The sequence below is a fragment of the Glycine soja genome, chromosome 17, assembly GCF_004193775.1.
Source record: "Glycine soja cultivar W05 chromosome 17, ASM419377v2, whole genome shotgun sequence".
Classification (NCBI taxonomy): Eukaryota; Viridiplantae; Streptophyta; class Magnoliopsida; order Fabales; family Fabaceae; genus Glycine; species Glycine soja.
In genome coordinates, this window is record NC_041018.1 from 2,428,651 (window position 1) to 2,448,855 (window position 20,205).

A 20,205-nucleotide genomic window follows, 5' to 3' on the forward strand; every position below is an offset into this window, starting at 1 on the left:
TTGTGGCCTTTGGTTTGATACCTATTCATTAGGGCATATAACAATGATCAACTTTGGTTACGGTTACCAAGACATTTTAACAAGTTTTTAGTTTTTTTTTACTAATTAAAAAATTTGTTTGACTATTTAGTAAAAAAAAAATTTAGTAGCTTTCAATATTTTTTTCAGACGATATTTTAAGTAACATTTTTTAAAACACTAACTTTTATATTTATTTTCTTTTTGTCTTGAATGTTTATTAGATTTTTTTTAATCTTTCCTATATAAGATGAGATTTAATTTATTTTTTTTTCTCTTCTTCCATTGATAAGGTAGAATTTTATTATTTTTACCTTCTATACATTAGATACTTAAGATACTGTTTTCTCTAATTTACCTTTTATATTATATAAGATATTGATACTGTTTACTCAAAATTACCTTTTATATTATATAAGGTATTGATAATGATAGATAATAAGTTTATTTATTTTTATTATCGTTTTTGAATATTTTCATATTATACTATTTATTTTAACTACTGTTATTTACAATATTTTATTATTCCAGCTTATACTTCTAGATATATTTTTTTTATTCAATAAAACTAATTTAATAGTTTTTGGCTACTAGTTATTGACTTTTAGTTATCAACTAATTTTTTAGCATTCAAATAATTTTTCAGTTAATTTTATCAAATATAAATTGAGCTAAAGAGTCTAACATTGCTTAATGCCATGAGTAAAAATAGCTCCAATAATTTAAGGATGAAAATTTTAATTGTCAAAGTAAATAATTACATATTTGGGCTAGTTACTAAATTTTAAGTAGGAGAATGCGTGTCACTCCAATGGAGTAGCATGTTTTATAGAGTTTGTTTGAATACAAGGACAAAAAACACTTTTGAGAGTTTCTTTACGGGAAAAAAGTTTAATATTTTCAGTAGAAAGCTCTCAGAAAGCGCTTCTTACTTATCTAAACAGGTCCATAGTGATTATTTTTCAGTTCTCGGCTAAACAAAATCAACAATTTATTACTTCTTACATGGCGATGTTTTGAAAGGTGAGCCTACTGTGATGCATACACACCCTTATTCATTTTTTTTTCTACCTTTTAGAATTATAAGTGGGTGATAATTTCAAATAAAGTAGTGCCATATTTTATCTGAACATAACTTTTATAACATTGTGGAAGCGTCTATAAATAAAATTGAGTCTTTGTTGGTGTTGTCTATAACCACGAACCACAATCAATTACAAACTTGTGAACTCTTTTTTATAACCCATGACCTCTTTTATTTTGAATCTATCCATATAATATGCAAGTCTCTCAGAATATAAAAAACTCCTCCCAACAAAGGTTAGAGCAATGACAAGATTGACAAGTAAAAACAAAAAAAAAACACAAGAGAATGAGAATGATGGGGTGAGATGACTATCTAAAAGTCGTTAATAAAAAATAATGAGACTAAATTCATTTTATAAATTAATTAAATAAAATATTCAGTCAAAATATACTATAAATCCTTACACTTTCCTTTGGACACGTCGCATGAGGTAGCGCTCTTTACGAATAACCATGGGCACTGCAGTCAGTGCCAGCGACTATACTGAAGAATAGAAATACATTCCATTCCAGGCTTCAAAACTTAAACGATAGTGGAAGGAATGGTGCGTTCAAAGTCTCATTACAATCCCAGTTCCCCCATCGTAGTGCATTCAACAATTATTCACATTTACATGCACGTGTGATTTCCCACGAAATTGAATCGTCGGGCGAGAGGCCATCTATCACACAACCATCTCGCTTGCAGTTTACCAATGCAACCATAAACCTTTCATTTTCTAATGACGAAGGATACATTACTTGTTCATCCTGAAACAAAAAATAATGTGTTACTTGCAAAACAAACAAGTATTTTTGAAAGTCATGTTACATTTAATCTGAATTCAATGCATAGCCACCTATGCAATTATGCTATATTTGTGGGCTGAGTATTTTTTGGTGCAGCATTATCCAAACCAACAAGCAAAGCAAAATATACTTTTTATTGCTTGAAATTTGTGTTGCCCGATAAATTATTATTATTAAAACAAAAAATTAATTTGTTATTCATTTTTTTTTAGGAAGTGTAATTGCGGATAGTTATTCAACTACCGGCCAGTATTACCCTGTTTAGTGTATTCATATGTTGGACACTTGGGCCACAATTTCCGGATAGTAATCCGCCTTATGAGGAAGCTCTGCCCCCCCGCTTCTTATGCGTTAACGGGATAAATACCATCCCCACCTAGATATGAACACAATTTTGCTTGCAATAAACAAGTGATATCGAGTTTAAAAAGTTACCTCGGGAAGTTCATAAAACTCCTCGGGAGATATTTGCAACAAATCCATAGCAGTTTGACCTGTGCACCATGCTAAAACTTTCGTACCCGTATCCTTATCCGCAAGAGTAATTTTCAGATGGAACGTGCGTACTACCGCAGCATCAGAAATTGTACGACAAAAGCTGCATTCCACCCATCTATCAGAAATCTTGTTGACAAAATGACCACAGAGAGAATGTGCAAATATTGTATTAACGTAAAAATACTCAGATGGATCGAGCCAGACTCGACATACCTACAACAATATTAAGGAAAATTATCAGAATTTGTAGGTAAACAATAATTAACGGAGATGCTGTAAAAACTAAAAAGGATAGGCATACTGGCAACGGTGAGGACGCTAGGGAAAGAGATTCAGAACCGTCATCAAGTACGGTCAGGTCATATCTGACGTAATAATATAATACAATATATTATTTATGCCATATTTTTAATAATATTATTATCTTGCTCTCTATTTTTTTTATTACACCATACTTTTCTTTTATTGAACAATATTACGCTCTCTCTGTTGCATTTCTTGCATGTGAAAAGCGTTTTTATACATGAGGCTTGGCGCGAAACAACAGTAAAACCTTAATCTTCTTGTAGCCCTAAAGGCTTCTACTTTGCTTTTTCTCAATTTGGGCTGGTTAAGTACAAACGACCAAAGGTCGGTGAACTAGCTGCGACCGGTAAAACTACAAGCCCAGCCATAAATCAGACTCGGATCATCTGGTATTCCAACTAGTGCTTCATTCATTATGGTTGAGCATGTGCATAGAGCAACAAAACAAGGAACATCGAGCTCGGACAATAAAGAAAAATAGAAAAAGTGGGTAAGGTTATTGCAAGATGTCTTATTTCAAGTACAAAAACAAAATATAAGATGCTCGCGGTACATGATATCAGGTTGCAACGGCTATAATTACTGATTTGTTTTTAAAATGTTAATAACAGAGAAGACACTAGTGACATGAATACGACATAGTAATAATTGAAACAAAAGGAGAGAAAAAGTCAAATAAACATTCAAATAGTAATGCATAACTCTTACTTGCGCATAGCTAGTCTGGTAAAAAATATCAGTGAGTCGCGATAGCTTATGAAGGCAAGATGAGTTGATCAATGCTGGTAAACAACTGAGATTGATGAAAGAAGCCCCAATATCATTCTCAAACCATAATACTTCCAGACTGTCAATCCAAAAACGTTCAACTGCGTTGTATGATTATGTGGATACTTTAACCAGAGTACAAAAACGCATTAAACTATACAGGCAGATAATACAGGTAGAGCAGACAATATGATGGAAAGGGGAACTAGGCAACATTTTTTCATCGTCAATTTTCACAATTATCTTTCTCCTTATGTGTGAGTCTGGTGGCTGGTGATGTGCATCAATTTTCAATTTTAACATTGAAGTTGGATGTACTCACCACTTTTGTTTTGACATCGTACATGTCAAGCCAGATATGTATACAGTGTGACCGAAACTAACTCTTCCCAATGACCTGAGGTATATTATAAGACTATAAGAAGGAAGAGTACATAAGAAAAAGAATATTTGGAAGTGCAAAGAAGCATGTTAAATGGTTCCATTATACTATTCATTACCAAAATCTCGCAAAATGAAGCTTTGTCCAAATTTCTCCACTAGTATCTGCGATTCTTAAAGAGAAAACAGTTTGTTGGTTATTTTCTTCTTTGATAATATCTGTAACAGCACCATAGAGACTGATGCCAGTCATCTTGATACGAAGGTCTACCACAAATGACTGCAAAACTTCACACAAGTAATAAAGTTAAGTAACCAACCATAAGATGCACAAGACAAACTTTTAGCAGTGCACATAAGCTAGCGTGAAAAATATTAGTAATAAAAGAGAAAAGCTAACATATTTTTTTTTCCAATACATCCTTTATTACTGGGAAAATTTAATGTAGGCTCCACTGAATCAATGTTGAGGCCTACATAATTTATCGGGCAACAGAAATTTCACGCAATAAAAAGTATCAAAAGCGTGTGGCTAAGCTAAAGCCAATAATACAATCAAAACAACGGTTATTGGCAGGCTTCCAATATAAATATCTTTCTAACATACATAAAGTAAAATAACATGCGAGATAGCTATTGAGATCAAGAACAAATAGAAATTAAGAAAAGCTATCGTTTACTTTTCTTGGGAAAGGAGGTAGAGGGCAAACTCACCCGAAAAGGATAATTACTGAAATCAATGGTCCCCTGAGAATCACGGGGCAAGCTCACTTGAGAAAACTTAAGATCCTGACTGGAATTAAAAGAACCCAAGGGCCGTGAACCATGACGGCGGTTTGGAGTCAATGTTACGCACACCTAATCGGCAGAGCTGTTTAATATTCTCTCCATATGACAATTACAATAGTTTATTTCAATACAGAAATCAATAAATCACCTGTTCTTCATGTTGAATATAAGGCACCAAATATAGTTGTGTTTCGCTTCCGTATTCAAGACATAAGTCTTCACTTGTCTCAGTATCACAGTCCACTGAAATATTAACGTATGGTTTGTCCAGTGCAAGCATGCTTCCCACTCTGTATACCCCCCAAAAAATGAATGATATACGAATATGAAAAGAATTATGCTGTTTCAGATGTCTGACCACTGCAAAAATTCACCTGAAAAGATTGGCAAGGAGAATCTGCTCACCCCACAAGAAAAACTTTAATTTGACTCCATCACCATCAACAAGAGTAATCTGTTTTCTTTGTAGGGTTTCAAACTTCCTGTGAATTTCCGAAGATTCAATCTTTTCAATCCTATAATCAAAATAAAAAATAGAAAGGTCACATATTTTCAATCCTATAATCAAAATAAGATAATAGAAGGGTCACGTGCAATAGGGGAAAAAATGACTAGTTAAGGCTATGGACAAAATAACTAGTAAGATCAACCATGGAAATATATTATCTCATAAAAGACGCAATGCTCTGCAAATTCACAACATGCTCACAACAAAGTCAAGTGAAAAAATATAACACCAGTTTTTTTGGATAAGCAAATATAAATATAACACCAATTGCAAGTAGTTTACCGGGCATAAAGTGAATATGAAGCCCCTCGGTTCACCGCATCAAGAGAAATTGAAGAGAAAGGGTCTGAACAAAACTGAGCTCCTAGTAGCATTGCATCATCATCCTGATTCTATGGTTTTGAAGAAAATTAAAGGATTATCATCATGAAAACTTTATCTGAATCTCATCTTTTAGGTGTAGCAAAGACCAAAAGAAAGAACTAGTCTACAGAAGCACAGAATTTATTCCGAACTTGAAATACTTGCATATGAAACTACCACAAATTTATATTTAAAAAATCTTTGACCATTACCTCATCCAATAGAATCACAAGATACTCTGTTGGCAAAAGACGTGGATGTCCAGAACCTCCAGTGGCAGTTCGGAGGTAGCAACCAGTGAGGAAAATCTCTCTCCCTCGCTTCAGAATTCCATTCTGCAGTCCTGTCAAGTCATAGAATCTGCTGGACAAAATATGATACGTTTAATATTAAATGAAATTGCAAATAAGAGCATTCCAAGGTTTTGATTTCAAAAAACTTGCTACATATTTGAAATTGCAAAGAGGAGCTAAATCCATATTCAATACTTGTATTTTATGCAGATATTTGAAATAAATGTAAGTCATTGGAAACTTTAAAATCTTTACCATAAGAAAAGTTGATTCGATGAACAATTAAATGCACATGCAGTACAAAGAGAGAATATCTTCTTGAACTTCATTATCATCAGATTGTCGCCCAAGTAAGTTGAAGAAATAACGCACTTAAATTCTCTCAAATATAAAATAAAAGTATTTCTATGTTTCCATATTTTCAACAGCAAGATAACCAAGCTACATGCAGTGAGCAAAAAACAAAAATCAGCTGACAGTGCAGGCTTAGAACAAAATCTTTTATTTACTATGCATCAAATTACAAAATTGAGTTTGACCTTGATTGATTTAATACAATTACCTGCGGTGTAGATAGACATCTATGATATTGGAACTCCAATAATCCCCTAATGTAAGCATGTGGATGTTTGTGCCTGCAGATGATAAGCGTCAATCATTACAAAGCCAAAATAAAAACAGCCTTATCCAACTAAGTAGGATTAGTTACATGAATCAAAGGATCTAGGAGCAAGTCTTTTTTTCCAGATTTCTCCTAAATACCTAACCCAAATTACTTTCTACTGCACTTAATATGGTGTAACACGTCAAAACTGATGCCTATTTGTAAATAATGTCTTGATCTCCACCTCACATCTCGCCCAAGCATTTTATAATTATAACCAACCAAATAAAAGTGTAGCTAAATAGAGAATCAAGAATGCAGAAGTTGAATTTAGCTTATGGAGAAACCAAATGCATTTTAAATATTTTCTTCTACAAGTGTTTATGGATGAGTTTATTCAAACAAGGCACGTTAAATTTCACATTCATTCCCCGTACTAAACCGTATTCAGGAAGAAGAAAAAATGCTTTAATTCCAAATTACCTGGGAGCACAAATGCATCAATAATAACAGCTTCTAGAACACTGTTCAAGGACAGGAAGTTCTTCGCGTATATGGAATCAATGGTAACAGTGTTTGGAAGCTTTGTCCTCCGATGATTCTTCTTGAGGTGATTGATTAATTCGAGCGGCTTCTTCGGAGCCCCAACCCAGCGTTGCTCACTCCACGCCTTCAAAACAAAATTAACGATAAGAAAAGCATCCAAATACAGCAGAAACCTAAATAAACTCAACACCACGCAAAAGTAACAGCAGTTACTACATAACTTATCTCATTCCAAAAGAGATGAACATAACCGACTAGAAATCCCTAATTAATGCATTTAATAGTCCGTGCGAAGAGGAAATTAGAAAAATGAAGGAGCGAAGGTGATGTTATGCACCTGAGAGAGTTCAGAGAGCAAGATCGCGGGAGTGACACCGCTTGAATAAGCAATGCAAGTCTTGAGAATACGAGAAACGATCCAACTCCATCCAAGTCCATCGGAACCGTCGTCGTCTTTGTTTCGATCGCCTTCCAGCGATAATAGCTCAGATCTTGCGTAATCCACGAATTTGAGGAAAGGATCTTCTTGCTCTTCTTCCTCCTCCTTTTGTTGGCAATGGTCTACGTCCATGGCGGAGCCTACCTTTGTATTGCAGGCATAACCTCTATTCTCCATTTTCGAGTCGCTGAGTTTTCAGATGCAGAACGAGAGATCTTTCCAGGGTTGAGTGTATAATGTATATGGAGGCTTGGCGCGATTTTCAATTGAGAATGCTTGTAAATAGGTCTTCCACTTTTTGGCGGGAAATCATTTGTTGGGCTAACATACGGCGTTAGGGCCCAAATTTCATACGGAGAGTCTGACCTGCCTATTTTTTATTTATTGTTTTGTAGGCAACTTTTCATTGCTTTGGCGTAATGCCTTCAATTTAAATTATACTATACTGTTATTTTAGTCTATCTATTATATAAGATTAGCATGTTTTTATATAATTAAAATTTATGCTGTAAAAAAATAATTAAAACTTATAATATATAAATATTTTTTTAATGTGTAAATTATGTTATAATTAAAGTTCATAGCAAACAAAATCTTTTGAATATATAAATTATATTTTAGAATTATATTTAATAATTTAAATTATTATGTAAGATTATTTTTAATTTTAAAAAATACTATTAAAATCAAATCAAGAGATCAATACAAAAGATAATAGATTGGAACAAAGTTTAAAATGTCAATTACACACAAAAAAAATGTTAACTCAAAAAAGAAATTAGTTGGATATTAAATAAAACAGCATATATCTTTTAATATATATATATATATATAATATAAATAAAAAGAGGGATAAAAAATAATTCCTTTATTTTTAAAGTTTTTATTATTATTTATTTTCTTAAAATCTAATAATTTTAATTAGGTTGAAAAAAAAAATGAAGATGATGAGTTAGAATACTATAGACTGGTCCATTATATGTACTCTTAATATTTATCCTTCATTTTATTTTAAACTAATAACTCAGATTAAATCACTAAAAGTGTACACGTGACCTTTTCTTCTCAGTCCTACCAGATTTCACCGTTCTCTGTGTCAGGCAAACAGTACAACAACTCTTCTTGTCACATCCGTTGCGTTGTCGTCACATCCCAGTCTGAGATATACACCTTTCTCTCGAACCCTAGCTAATTTTTATTTCTCTCTCCTTGAAAAAAGAAGGGGGGTCTAAGAACAATTCATTATAATGACTAGGTGGTGAGGCTTTACCTGGTTTAATCCGTTCAGGTTAACAAAGTTTTGTCGGTTGTTCGGACAATTATTTTTAAATATTTTTGTTATAATAACTGTTGTTTCTTTAATTAAGAATCTAAGATGTTATAACAACTATTCTTAATATTAGTTGTTATAAAAAAATTTATTTAGTATTTTCTATCATGTAACATTACCTCGGGGAGAATTATATTGTTCATGAAATCATATGTATAATGAAGAATAATTAATTTGAAATTTTTTCTTTAGATTATTATGATACAATTTTTATTTTTGTAAAGCGATAATTAAACTATTAATATTTGAAATCTTTTTTAGTAATGCAAAAAAGACTTTTACTCAATGATTATCAAACATATCGAATCTCCATATGTAAAAAAAAAAAAAGTTGTTTCATTACTAAACCATAGTGTTTCTTTTTATTTAAAATATAATTTTCCATTATTAATTATTTATATAATAATTTATGCATCAATAATAGTCGGCCATATAACATTTTATTTTCCATTTTATATTTTTCAGTAAAAAAAACATTTTTTTATCTTACTTGTCTTGTCGTTTTTTGTCCTGTATTTCAGATCTTATCTAGTGCTCTAACCTCTAACGGAATCTGATGATTGAGCATTATATTTATAATTTTTTATATAAAATACACCTTTCTTTATTAAAATAATTAAATAAATCCATATCTTGAATGTATACGTATCCAAGGAAGAAAAAAAATACGAAGATAAAAATAAATATTAATATATAATGAATAATATAATAATTTTTTATTAATATTCAGAAATATATATTTTATCTGGAAGATGCCTTTCAAGTAGAAAATGCACAAAGTTAAGAAATGGAATATGCTATCTTTCTATTTTCAGCAACAATTAAAAGGAAAAAATTCTATTTAGAAAGTTGCAAGAATAAGTAACACTATTTCACTCTGTTAGGTATATTGTAAATTTCTATTTATGATAAAAAGAAGTAAAGTAGTAGAATGATATTCACTATTAATTAGGAATTCATACGATAATTTTACGTGTACTTTGATTCTATATGTATCTTTCTTCTCACATGTTTCTTTTATGTGTAGATAATTAGTCGTGTTGTTTTTGTTGTTTTCTTTCTGATAGATATACAAAATAAATAAAAATGGGTTGCACGCTGCTAAATTGTGACTAATAGCTAATGGACGTGACATTTATTTTATAAACTTATATATCAAATTAACTTAATATTATTTAATTAATTACCGAATAAAAAATTATACTTTTCTTAATTATTTATTTAACACCTAATATAAATCATAAGATATTTATATAGACTATATTTAAAGGAACAATTTATTGAACTAACTTTATTTTTAAAATTAAAATTTTCCAATAGCTATAATTTTATTTTTTAAATTTATTTTATTTTTAACAAAATAATATTTTTCTTAAATGCTTTTTAAATTCATATATTTTATCCTCATGATTCTCATATATTATAAAAAATATTGAACCGCAGTAAAAACACATCAATAGCAGTAAAAAAAACAGTTTTATATATATTTATAAATTTTAACATTATGTACTACACAATGTGTTTTAGAAAATTATAAAAATCATATATATATATATATATATATATATATATATATATATATATATATATATATATATATATATATATAATAAACTACTAATAACAGTTTCCTGAAAATAAAAATAAAAATTACTAATAAAAGTAGAAACAGATCGAATTAGAAGCGTTCAAGTGGCAATTCAACGTTTCAATTTGTGATTGGAGCGACAGATAGAAATCGACAAGACGCTGAAATATTCGAGATATAATGCAGTAGTCGATCGATGTATTTTCAGAAATACATGCAGAATTTCTACAACCTCTTCATTAGAATGCACAATAGTCAAACTCCTTATAAATGATTTAAAAAACTCTTTTCCCTTCTGTACATTAAACCATAAGAAAAATTGACGACAAAAGTTCTTAAAATGAAAAAGGGAAAAAAATTAAAGGAATCTGACACTGCCATACCCTCATGTTTCTCGATATTTTCCATCAGTAGGGTTTTTACACGTCTAAAGTAGGCTTGGATAGTGTTTCTGCAGCAGACATTAGAAGGACAAAGCAATTATAAGTTCAATGACTAAAACTAAGAGAAACAGTTAAGTGATAAGAAACGAGCGAATATGCACACAGGGTATACCACTGTAATTTAACTATATTCCTTGATTGGCAGTGGCTGCATCTTCACGTGGTTTCTTCAACAAAGGTTCCCTAGTTTGCCTCCTCATGGTAGTAGTGATAACCACAAATAACAGTAATTAACCCAATTCAAAGACTATAGTTTAAGAAAATAAATTAAATATCACTTCAATTCGTCTCTTCATGAAATGAGTACTTATAAGTACTTCCAAGGAAAAAAAAATGTACTTCCAAGGAAAGGGCATTTAACATGCTGAACTTGATTCAAGTCTCTACTCATTCTAGAGACCAGGAGTTGTGAAACATAGCAAATTTTTTCCATCTTGAAAATTCAGTTAAAATTAAATAAATCTAAAAGCGATGCTATTTTTTTATAGGATATAATCTGCGTGCAATATGACACCATTTTTCTTTTTGTGTTAGTTTTTTTTTTTTTTTGTTGCAACCTAGGAATGATTACTGGTTCCATATGAGATCAGCAATGATTCTATACAAGACAGTAAAGAGGCATTCGACGTGTAATTGTTAAGGCCACGATCTATATATAAGTTTCATATGCTTCAATATTGCTGACTAGTAAGAGCAAAATATTAAAGGGATCTTTTTTTTATAAAAATTTTAAAAAAACTTAGTATATTACATAAAATATCAATTTTTATGTTAATCTTTTAACTTTTTTAGCTGTAAAATCATTTATCAGAGTTTTATAATCAAGCAATTCTAACACTTCACTTTCAATAGATAAAATAGTCAATTCATTCAATCTATCTTGTAACATTGTTGATTTTAGATATGATTTAAGCAAAAGATCAACATGAAATAAAATTATAACTAAATGTATACATAATCAATTTGGAGTTCTACAACGTATTTATCTAAATTTGTAAATTAATTTATGTATACAAAATATCAACATGAAATAAAATTTTAACTAAATGTGTGATCTTATAATCAATATTTTTTGCCAAAATATTTTTTTATATATCAACCATAGATATTAAATTTAAACTTTGTATTAATTTTAATAAATTTTTTTTAGGTAAAGGAGAGGTTAAATATAAAATAGATATAAAATAATTTTCTTTAACATTTTGAAATAAAATTAAAATTTTAGATAAATGATTTACGATGACCATTACATTCATAACTTAAGATTATGTTGTCTTATTAATGAAAAAATGATTACAAATAATAAATTATATCTTAACAAAATTTACCACTTAATAATTTAAATTAACAAAAAAACATTAAAAATGTAAAAAAAAAAAAAAAAAAAAAAAAAAAAAAAAAACTCTTGAGGTCTAAGATAAAAGTCTGATTGACCTTATGGTTTCCACGGCCTGCTTGCTAGGATACGAGTTGAAATTGCATATGAAATGTATAAGGATCCGAGGTTCTCACAGTTCCATAGTCAGGATGGGAACACTAAAAAATAACGTATATTTAATAAGTTTATAAAAAAATATATTAAGATAAATTTAAAAGAAAACTTATACTAACTAGGCGTTTGTCTGGCGGACTAAGTTATACTCCTCATTCCTTGCATCAATATGTTTGTAACTTGTCTAAAAAAAAAATTGTAACTACTTTAACATTTCTTGGAAATTTAAAATTTTATTTCAATTAAAAAATAAAAAAAAATCAAATAGACTAAAGTGAAAGTGAAAAATTATTTTAGACAATAAATACTATTCTCATGGAAATACAATATTCTCATTTATTTACATGAGAATAGAAAATAGAAAAGTTATGTGTAATAAACTTGTATGACTTATTCCAAACATAGGAATAATACATTTCCCAACTTATATGTCGGAAAATAAACTTGTATGACTTGAAACAAATGTCACGTAAGTTAACGAAGTTTAGTTTAGTTGGTTGGATAAAATATATGAATTATTATAATTTTTTTATAATATTTTTTATTCTCATAAATAGAAAAAAAATTTATAATTGTCATAAATGACTTTTTGTAAGTCGAAATAAATTTAAGAGAAAAATAACTATGCACTAATAGTATAATTTTTTTACATTATCATTCAATTACAATTTATTATTTATGATTTTTATAAAATTATCTTAAAAATCATAAAAATAGTGATTTGTGATTGAATGATATTAATGTATCACCATTAAACTCTAAAATTAATTTGTAAAAGTCTTCTAAAAGACCATTAATTAAGTTTGGAGATATTACATGCAAAAAAAATATGTATATATAGAAGTCAAAATGATGAATTTAAAGATGAAAAGTTAAGCTGTGATAAAATTATTCTCTAGTTTTTTTAGAGGAAAGGTATTTAAGTATTAATGACTAAAGACACTAGTATTATGTTCGACAAGACATTTTAGTTTTTTTTATTACCTTAAAAAATTATTTAATTATCTGATAAATAAGTTTTTTTAATACTTTCTAACATTTTTTGAAATGTTACTTGAAATAATATTTGTTTACATACTAGCTTCTAGATTATAGTTTTTTATATTTTATTTCACTTTTATCTTTGATATATATTTTTTTTTATTACCTTTTTAAATAAATCATGATTCACTACTTTAATAACTAATTTTATCAAACATTTCTAATTTAATAAGTTAATTTTTTAATTTTAAACTAATTTTTCAGCTTTCAATTATCTTTTCAATTAGTTTTATCAAATATAACCTAGGTATTATATTATACGATGAGAGATTAATTAATTACTCTATAAGAATGATTTTTTTATAGTTATTTTTCATTCTTACCATTTATTTTTTAAAAAAAGGTAATTGTTATAATGAGTAGTAAATTTTAACTATTAAATTTAAAAAAGTGAATAATAAAAATGAAAAATGATTCTTTTAAAATTAATCTTGAAATATAATACAAGAAAAAGTTTGAGAAAATTAGCATTGTTCGATAAAATTAAAATCTGATAAAAAAAAACACGCCTGAAATCTTACATCCCAATCTCAGTTGTGATCCATTTTTGTATATGATAAATTCATGCGCCCATATAAAGTACGTACATGCATGTATGTATACATAATACTATTGGGAACCCACATTCTAAGAAATGCATTGTATACATTTTCATTCAATCTCGTAAAGTATTCACAAACCCATCATTTCCTAAACCTCGTGCCAATAATTATTTTTTACAATAACTTCTACATTATTTATTTCTCTTATACATAATTATTTTTAAAAATGATATATATATATATATATATATGTATATATATATATATATAATAAAAACACTAAAAAACAAAATTATCAGTAAGGGTCTAGATCCGTTGAAAAAATGACCAAGCATATGTACCCACCAAACCCCGGCCCCCCCTACGTATCTGTGACAACTCACATGTCTGACCACACCTGGAGTAAAAAGATCATCAGCATTACCATTATAATCAATACTTTATGTGTTGAATAGCAATTAAATTCGTGGAGTTTTATGTCGAAGGGCATGGATGAGTGTGGACACATAACATATGATTTCTTAGGTGTATCGCAAACGACATTGGTAAGTCTTTTTCATTAGCTACGTACACACACTATATAAAGTACGTACACGCATGTATGTACATATATTTTAAGTGACAATGTTTGAACAAAGTTATGAAAATCCTTATGCATAGATTCACTGGATCATTTTGAAAGACTACTGTTTCGGTTTTGTGGTGCATCCCGTGTAGATTGTGTACTTGTATTTGTCCTAATGACAACGACTTTAATGAATAGTGTCAGCCTTTACTAATAAAAGCTAACACGGTAATGCTATTTTCAACGGACGCATCAAGTTGCGGGTTGTGATAAAATAGTTATTAACGGAATATTTTGATAGAGATGATACAAGATCATAGGACATTGTGAACTAACAACCAATGATTTTTCACCATATATAAGGATGCCACATGAATCGGATGGTCGGGAGTGAACCCAATCAAGAAAGATCCAATCTGAAAAATCTTTCCTTTCCCAGATATCACACCTTATATAGTACTGCATCACTTTGCTTCTTTTAGGTAAGCAAGGAGAGAAGAAAAATGGTTGACACTTTCAGTATAGAGAGCAGGCTTCTTATAAGAGAGTTTGATGAAGATAGAGATGTTAAGGTGGTGGGGAAGCTTGAGAAGAACTGTGAGATTGGGACTAAAAAGGGGGTCTCCATTTTCACCAACATGATGGGTGACCCTTTATCTAGGATTAGGTTCTATCCCCTTCATGTTATGTTGGTGGGTAGCTAATACCTTTTCTTTTTCTCATTTACATGATTATCTTTTCAAATCCTCACTTGGAAACTTGAGTTGAAGCTAGCTAATTATAAATAGAAATATGTATTCCATTCTACATCTGTCCCAACCAGGATCACGACGCTCCATTATTGTCTATACTTACATTCTGCTTCTCCTGTATATATCGAAGCTTTATCTGTTTCCAAATTAAACATACATATAGTAATTACTAACATGAATATCTGACCGTACTAATCATATGCTTCATAATGGCCTACAGGTGGCTGAGCTGCTTGAAAGCAAGGAGCTTGTCGGTGTGGTTCGAGGGTGCATTAAGAGTATGCGAACTCCTTCTGAATCATTGCTGAAGATAGGTTGCATACTAGGCCTTAGGGTCTCTCCTACACACAGGTAATACTAATTAATATACCCAGTTTCTTCAATTTAGTGAGATGTAAAATATTGAATTTAACTGGTTCTGATGAAGCAACAGATTGCAATATAGTAGTCGATCAGTATTGTGCTGAATAATAATATATACCACAGATCGAACATTTTACATTTACTCATCGATCTATGCAGGAGAAAGGGGATAGGACTAAAACTTGTCAACTCAGTCGAAGAATGGATGCTGAGAAATGGGGCTGAATATGCATTCCTAGCAACAGAAAAGAACAATGATGCCTCTATAAACCTATTTACCAACAAATGCAAATACGTGAGCCTCAGCTCACTTGTCATATTTGTCCATCCAATTATTAGTTTCCCTGCAAAGCACATTCCTAAGGATATAAAAATTGAGAAGGTGAACATGGAGCAGGCAATTTCCTTATACAGAAGAACCCTTAGGGCCAAAGAGTTGTACCCATTAGACATGGATTCTATTTTGAAGGAGAAGCTCAGCTTGGGAACCTGGGTGAGTTATTACAAAGATGAAGGGTGCAGGCTCAACTTGCAGAGGAATATGGTAGAGAGTGTCGATGAAGACATAATTACCAATGAAATCACAAGCTCATGGATCATCTTTAGCATATGGAATACTTGTGAGGCTTATAGGCTTCAACTTAAAAAGTCTCAGCCACTTAGGTTTCTCCATACAACATTAAATCATGCAAGAGACAAAATCTTCCCTTGTCTGAGAATGTCGGTGAGTGAATCACTCTGCACACCCTTTGGGTTTCTCTTCCTCTATGGACTCCATGGAGAGGGAGAGAACCTTGGGGAGTTAATGGAATCCATATGGAGGTTCACATCAAGGTTGGGAGAAAGCTTGAAGGACTGCAGAGTGGTTATAACTGAGTTAGGGTTTGGGGATGCACTTGTAAACCATGTCCCTCTAACAGCTTCTATGTCATGTATCGATGATATCTGGTACACTAAGAGAATTTCAAGCCACAGTGATGAAAACGATGATGAACTGCTGATGAAGAGACAAATCGGGAACGTGTTCGTTGACCCTAGAGATTTTTAGGTATATAAGCTTCACACGGCTACTTTTTGTTGATCTAAGTTGCAAAGGCTTCGTCTATAGCATCATGAGATCGCAGCATATTGAGAATTATGTATACCATTGACTTTAAATTATCTCTTAGCTGAAGGACTACATTTATGATTAACATCAATTGATCATGTGATCCTTTTTATTTCTACTTTTCGATCGGTCTTTTCCTTTTCAAATCCCAGATCCACGAATCATCATTGCAACAGTTTTATATATCAAAAGGTGGACTTAAATAGTAGTTATTTATCATTTATCGATTGAACTCAAAACAAAATCGACATATATACCTACATGTTTTCCTTGGATTTTACGATACAAAGTTTCAAATAGAATCCTCCTATCTTCAGGAATCATGGTTAATGGCTGAACTTATACATACCCTGGCCAGTTCCCCGTTTCAAACAACAGTATTTCTTTTTTGCAAAATTATAGTATTGTTTCAAATAGATTAATTCGTATATTAATCTCGCTGGAATTCGACCTTTTTATTACTAAATTAATTTATATAGGATATGAGCATATTGTTTAATACTATTCAACACCAATTCCCTTTTCATGGAATCATCGGGTTGCTTGGAAAGGTAAGAGAATGTAGTATGACGAAGGGTACGATTTTCTTACCTAATCTTTTGGTGCCACGACACTAATTCAAATCAGTTTGGATAGAAGCTGATGTAGTGATGTGGCTGTTCATGGCGTCATCAGATCCATTGAGAGAAATATTTGCATAAGGAAAAGCATAAACATTCATCCTGTTTTGGGTGGATATTGTTTACATATAGCTAATTCTTTGAATACATTTGCTAATATATACTACTTTTAGAGTTTAACAGACATTAATTGTAAGTACAAGTTTTTATAACAAGTAACCATTTTTATTATAATTTTTAACATAATTATTATAAAAAATAACAAATTTTATCATATATTATTTCAAAAGTTAATGTAGTTATCATATACTTTTAATAATTGCATAAATTTCACGTCAGATGCAATATTGGCCTATGTTGTGGATGTTATTTTCTGCTTCAACTTTACAATTAATTTTACAGGAAGCGGTGGGGCACTAATATTATCTTGCTTCATCTTGGGTTGGCTCTCGCAATATGGGAGTTTGGAAGGTAGCCACATCAAAAACAATAGAAGGGAATTGATTCAAGTGGCTCGTCATGCAGAAGGGATTGATACATGTCTCTTTTGTTCCTATTTTTGCTTGCCTCGAAGGTGAAAAGGACGTCGTGGATATGGAAGGGTTAATTATGGTCTTAGCAACTATATGCAGCAATTCTTCTCATATACGTGGACAATTTGAAGGAGTTTCCATCGTGGCTGGAAGGTTAAACAACACAATAAATAAAATATGTAGAGGTTAAACAACTTAATAACATGATATAATGTAAATTAATAAAATTAGTTATACACAATTAACAAAAATGCATCAATGATTAAAACTCGAGCTTCAGAATTTAGAGTTCACTTCAGCTGTCCAAATTCAAGAAAATGATATATTTTGGTTATGTTTGGCAAAAAAAAAAAATTAGTTGAAAAGCTAAGAAAAAATTGTAAAGTTAGCATAAAGTTGAAAATTAGATAGAAAATGATAGTTAGAAGTTGAAAAATTAACTTGTTAAGATTGTGTTTGACAAAACATTTTAATTATCTTTTAGCTTTTTTTATTAACCGAAAAAACTCATCTAATTGTTTAATAAATAATTTTTTTAATAGTTTTTAACATTTTTTGAAACGCTACTTGAAGTATTTTTTTTAAAGCAATAACTTTTATTTTTTTTATATTTTTTTCACTTTTATCCTTGATATATTTATGTATTTTCCTTGTTATTTTTTTAAAAAATAAATCATATATTATTTTTCTATCATTTTTGTATTTTTCAACTACTTCAATAACTAGTTTTATCAAACATTTTCTAATTTAGCATGTTAGTTTTTCAACTTCCAATTATCAGTTAATTTTATCAAACATAGCCTAAATTATAAATGTTCGATAAAACTAGTTGTTGAAGTCATTAAAAAATGTAAAATGATTGAAAAACAATAAAACCATGATTTGTTTTAAAAAAAATGTAAGCAAGAAATTTGATAAATATATTAAAAATAAAAAGAAAAAATATAAAAAGTTAAAAGTTAGCATTTTAAAAAATGTTGTTCGTTTTAGAGAGCTTCTAGTGTTTTGTACCAGCTGAAAACTTCATTTGGTTATTTTGGTAAACCAGTTTTTTATGATTCTAGTTTTTAACTTCTACCTTTTTATATTTTCTTCCATTTTTACTCTTAATATATTTATCAAAATTTTTATTTATCATTTTAAATAAATCATTATTTTATTATTTTTTAATAATTTTACACTTTTCAGATATTTCAATAATTAGTTTTACCGAATACTTAATTTAATAAGTTAGTTTTTTAACTTTCAACTTCTAACTAATTTTGATGAACATAGCCTTCAAGTAAACTCTAGAAGTTACTAAAAAAAGTTTATTTACCGAACACCCAAATGAGTTTTTCAATTAGTAAAAAAAAGTTAGAAATTAACCGAAATGTGTTGTCGAACATAACTTTTGTCTGTGGAATGTTCGTCTTCCAAAATTTTAAAACTTATTTGGGATCTTTCAAATTATAAATACTTTTTTTGGTATTTGTCATAAGTAATATTTTGTTATAAATGTTCCGACCTCAAGTCCACATCATTTTTTTAATTCTGAAGTATTAATCACTTAAGTGTTTGGTGGAATGACTTTTGACTTTGACTTCTAAACGATGCTGTGACTTTGTGACTTTCGAAACATATACAAAATTAGTATTTTGATCTTTTAACATATACAATCTATTATCTTTTCTACAATAAATATAAATATAAATTTATTTTTTAATACACTAATCCTTATTTTGTCATCTCATCTCATATATCCATTCCATCACTACAATTAACATTCTCATTTTTGCAACATTTATTATTTTGGATGCATTTTTTAGTTTCATCATGTCTCGTGGCCCATACTAATCACTCCATCACTTTTCCCATTATTCTCTGCACTAAATTTATTTTTATCTTTAAGAATGAAACATAATATGAAAAGATTTACAATACTCACACACTCTATTAAATCAATTGAGTTAAATTTATTCATATTTTCTTTACACTATATAAGACATCACATATCTTTGGATACATTTTAGACCTAATTTTATAGATTTGTTTCTTTTAAAGTACAATTAGAACTTTAAAGAATGAATTGTGCACATCCTAACTATTAATGACAATAAATAATTCATATTATTACCGCTAGTTTAAATTTATCACATTAAATTTACTTTAAAAAGATAAAAAAAATACATATTGTTATATTATCGTTTTTACCACCACAATAACTATAGTTGTCACCACTAATGATTGTATAATGGTGATGACGATAATAATAATAACAATAATGATAATTATACAAATATGAAGATGGTGGAAGCAATAACATTGGTAGGTATTATATTTTAATTTTTTTAAAAGATAAATTTGATATGGCAAATTTTAGATTAGTTGTAACAATCTAAATGGTTAGGATGTACATACTTACCTTGTAGAGTGCAGCTGCTCAATCCAACTTTTACAC

At 29.7% G+C, this 20,205-nt stretch overlaps 2 protein-coding genes across 2 annotated transcripts; one reads left to right on the top strand and one right to left on the bottom strand.

Annotated features, from left to right (window-relative positions):
- Positions 1 to 1,451: 1,451 nt before the first annotated feature.
- On the bottom strand, positions 1,452 to 7,644 carry LOC114392901. Its single transcript, XM_028354154.1, has 13 exons — positions 7,287 to 7,644; positions 6,887 to 7,073; positions 6,362 to 6,434; positions 5,719 to 5,866; positions 5,426 to 5,535; positions 5,010 to 5,150; positions 4,784 to 4,925; positions 4,561 to 4,704; positions 3,966 to 4,126; positions 3,788 to 3,862; positions 3,406 to 3,544; positions 2,329 to 2,604; positions 1,452 to 1,854 (listed from the first exon to the last, which is right to left on the bottom strand). Exons 1-13 carry the CDS (start codon positions 7,563 to 7,565, stop codon positions 1,705 to 1,707), a joined length of 2,025 nt encoding a protein of 674 aa, XP_028209955.1. The 5' UTR covers positions 7,566 to 7,644; the 3' UTR covers positions 1,452 to 1,704.
- Positions 7,645 to 14,756: 7,112 nt separating this feature from the next.
- Positions 14,757 to 16,703, top strand: LOC114392240 (probable N-acetyltransferase HLS1-like). The gene is made up of 3 exons (XM_028353290.1): positions 14,757 to 15,081; positions 15,362 to 15,492; positions 15,664 to 16,703. Exons 1-3 carry the CDS (start codon positions 14,893 to 14,895, stop codon positions 16,550 to 16,552), a joined length of 1,209 nt encoding a protein of 402 aa, XP_028209091.1. The 5' UTR covers positions 14,757 to 14,892; the 3' UTR covers positions 16,553 to 16,703.
- Positions 16,704 to 20,205: the final 3,502 nt, after the last annotated feature.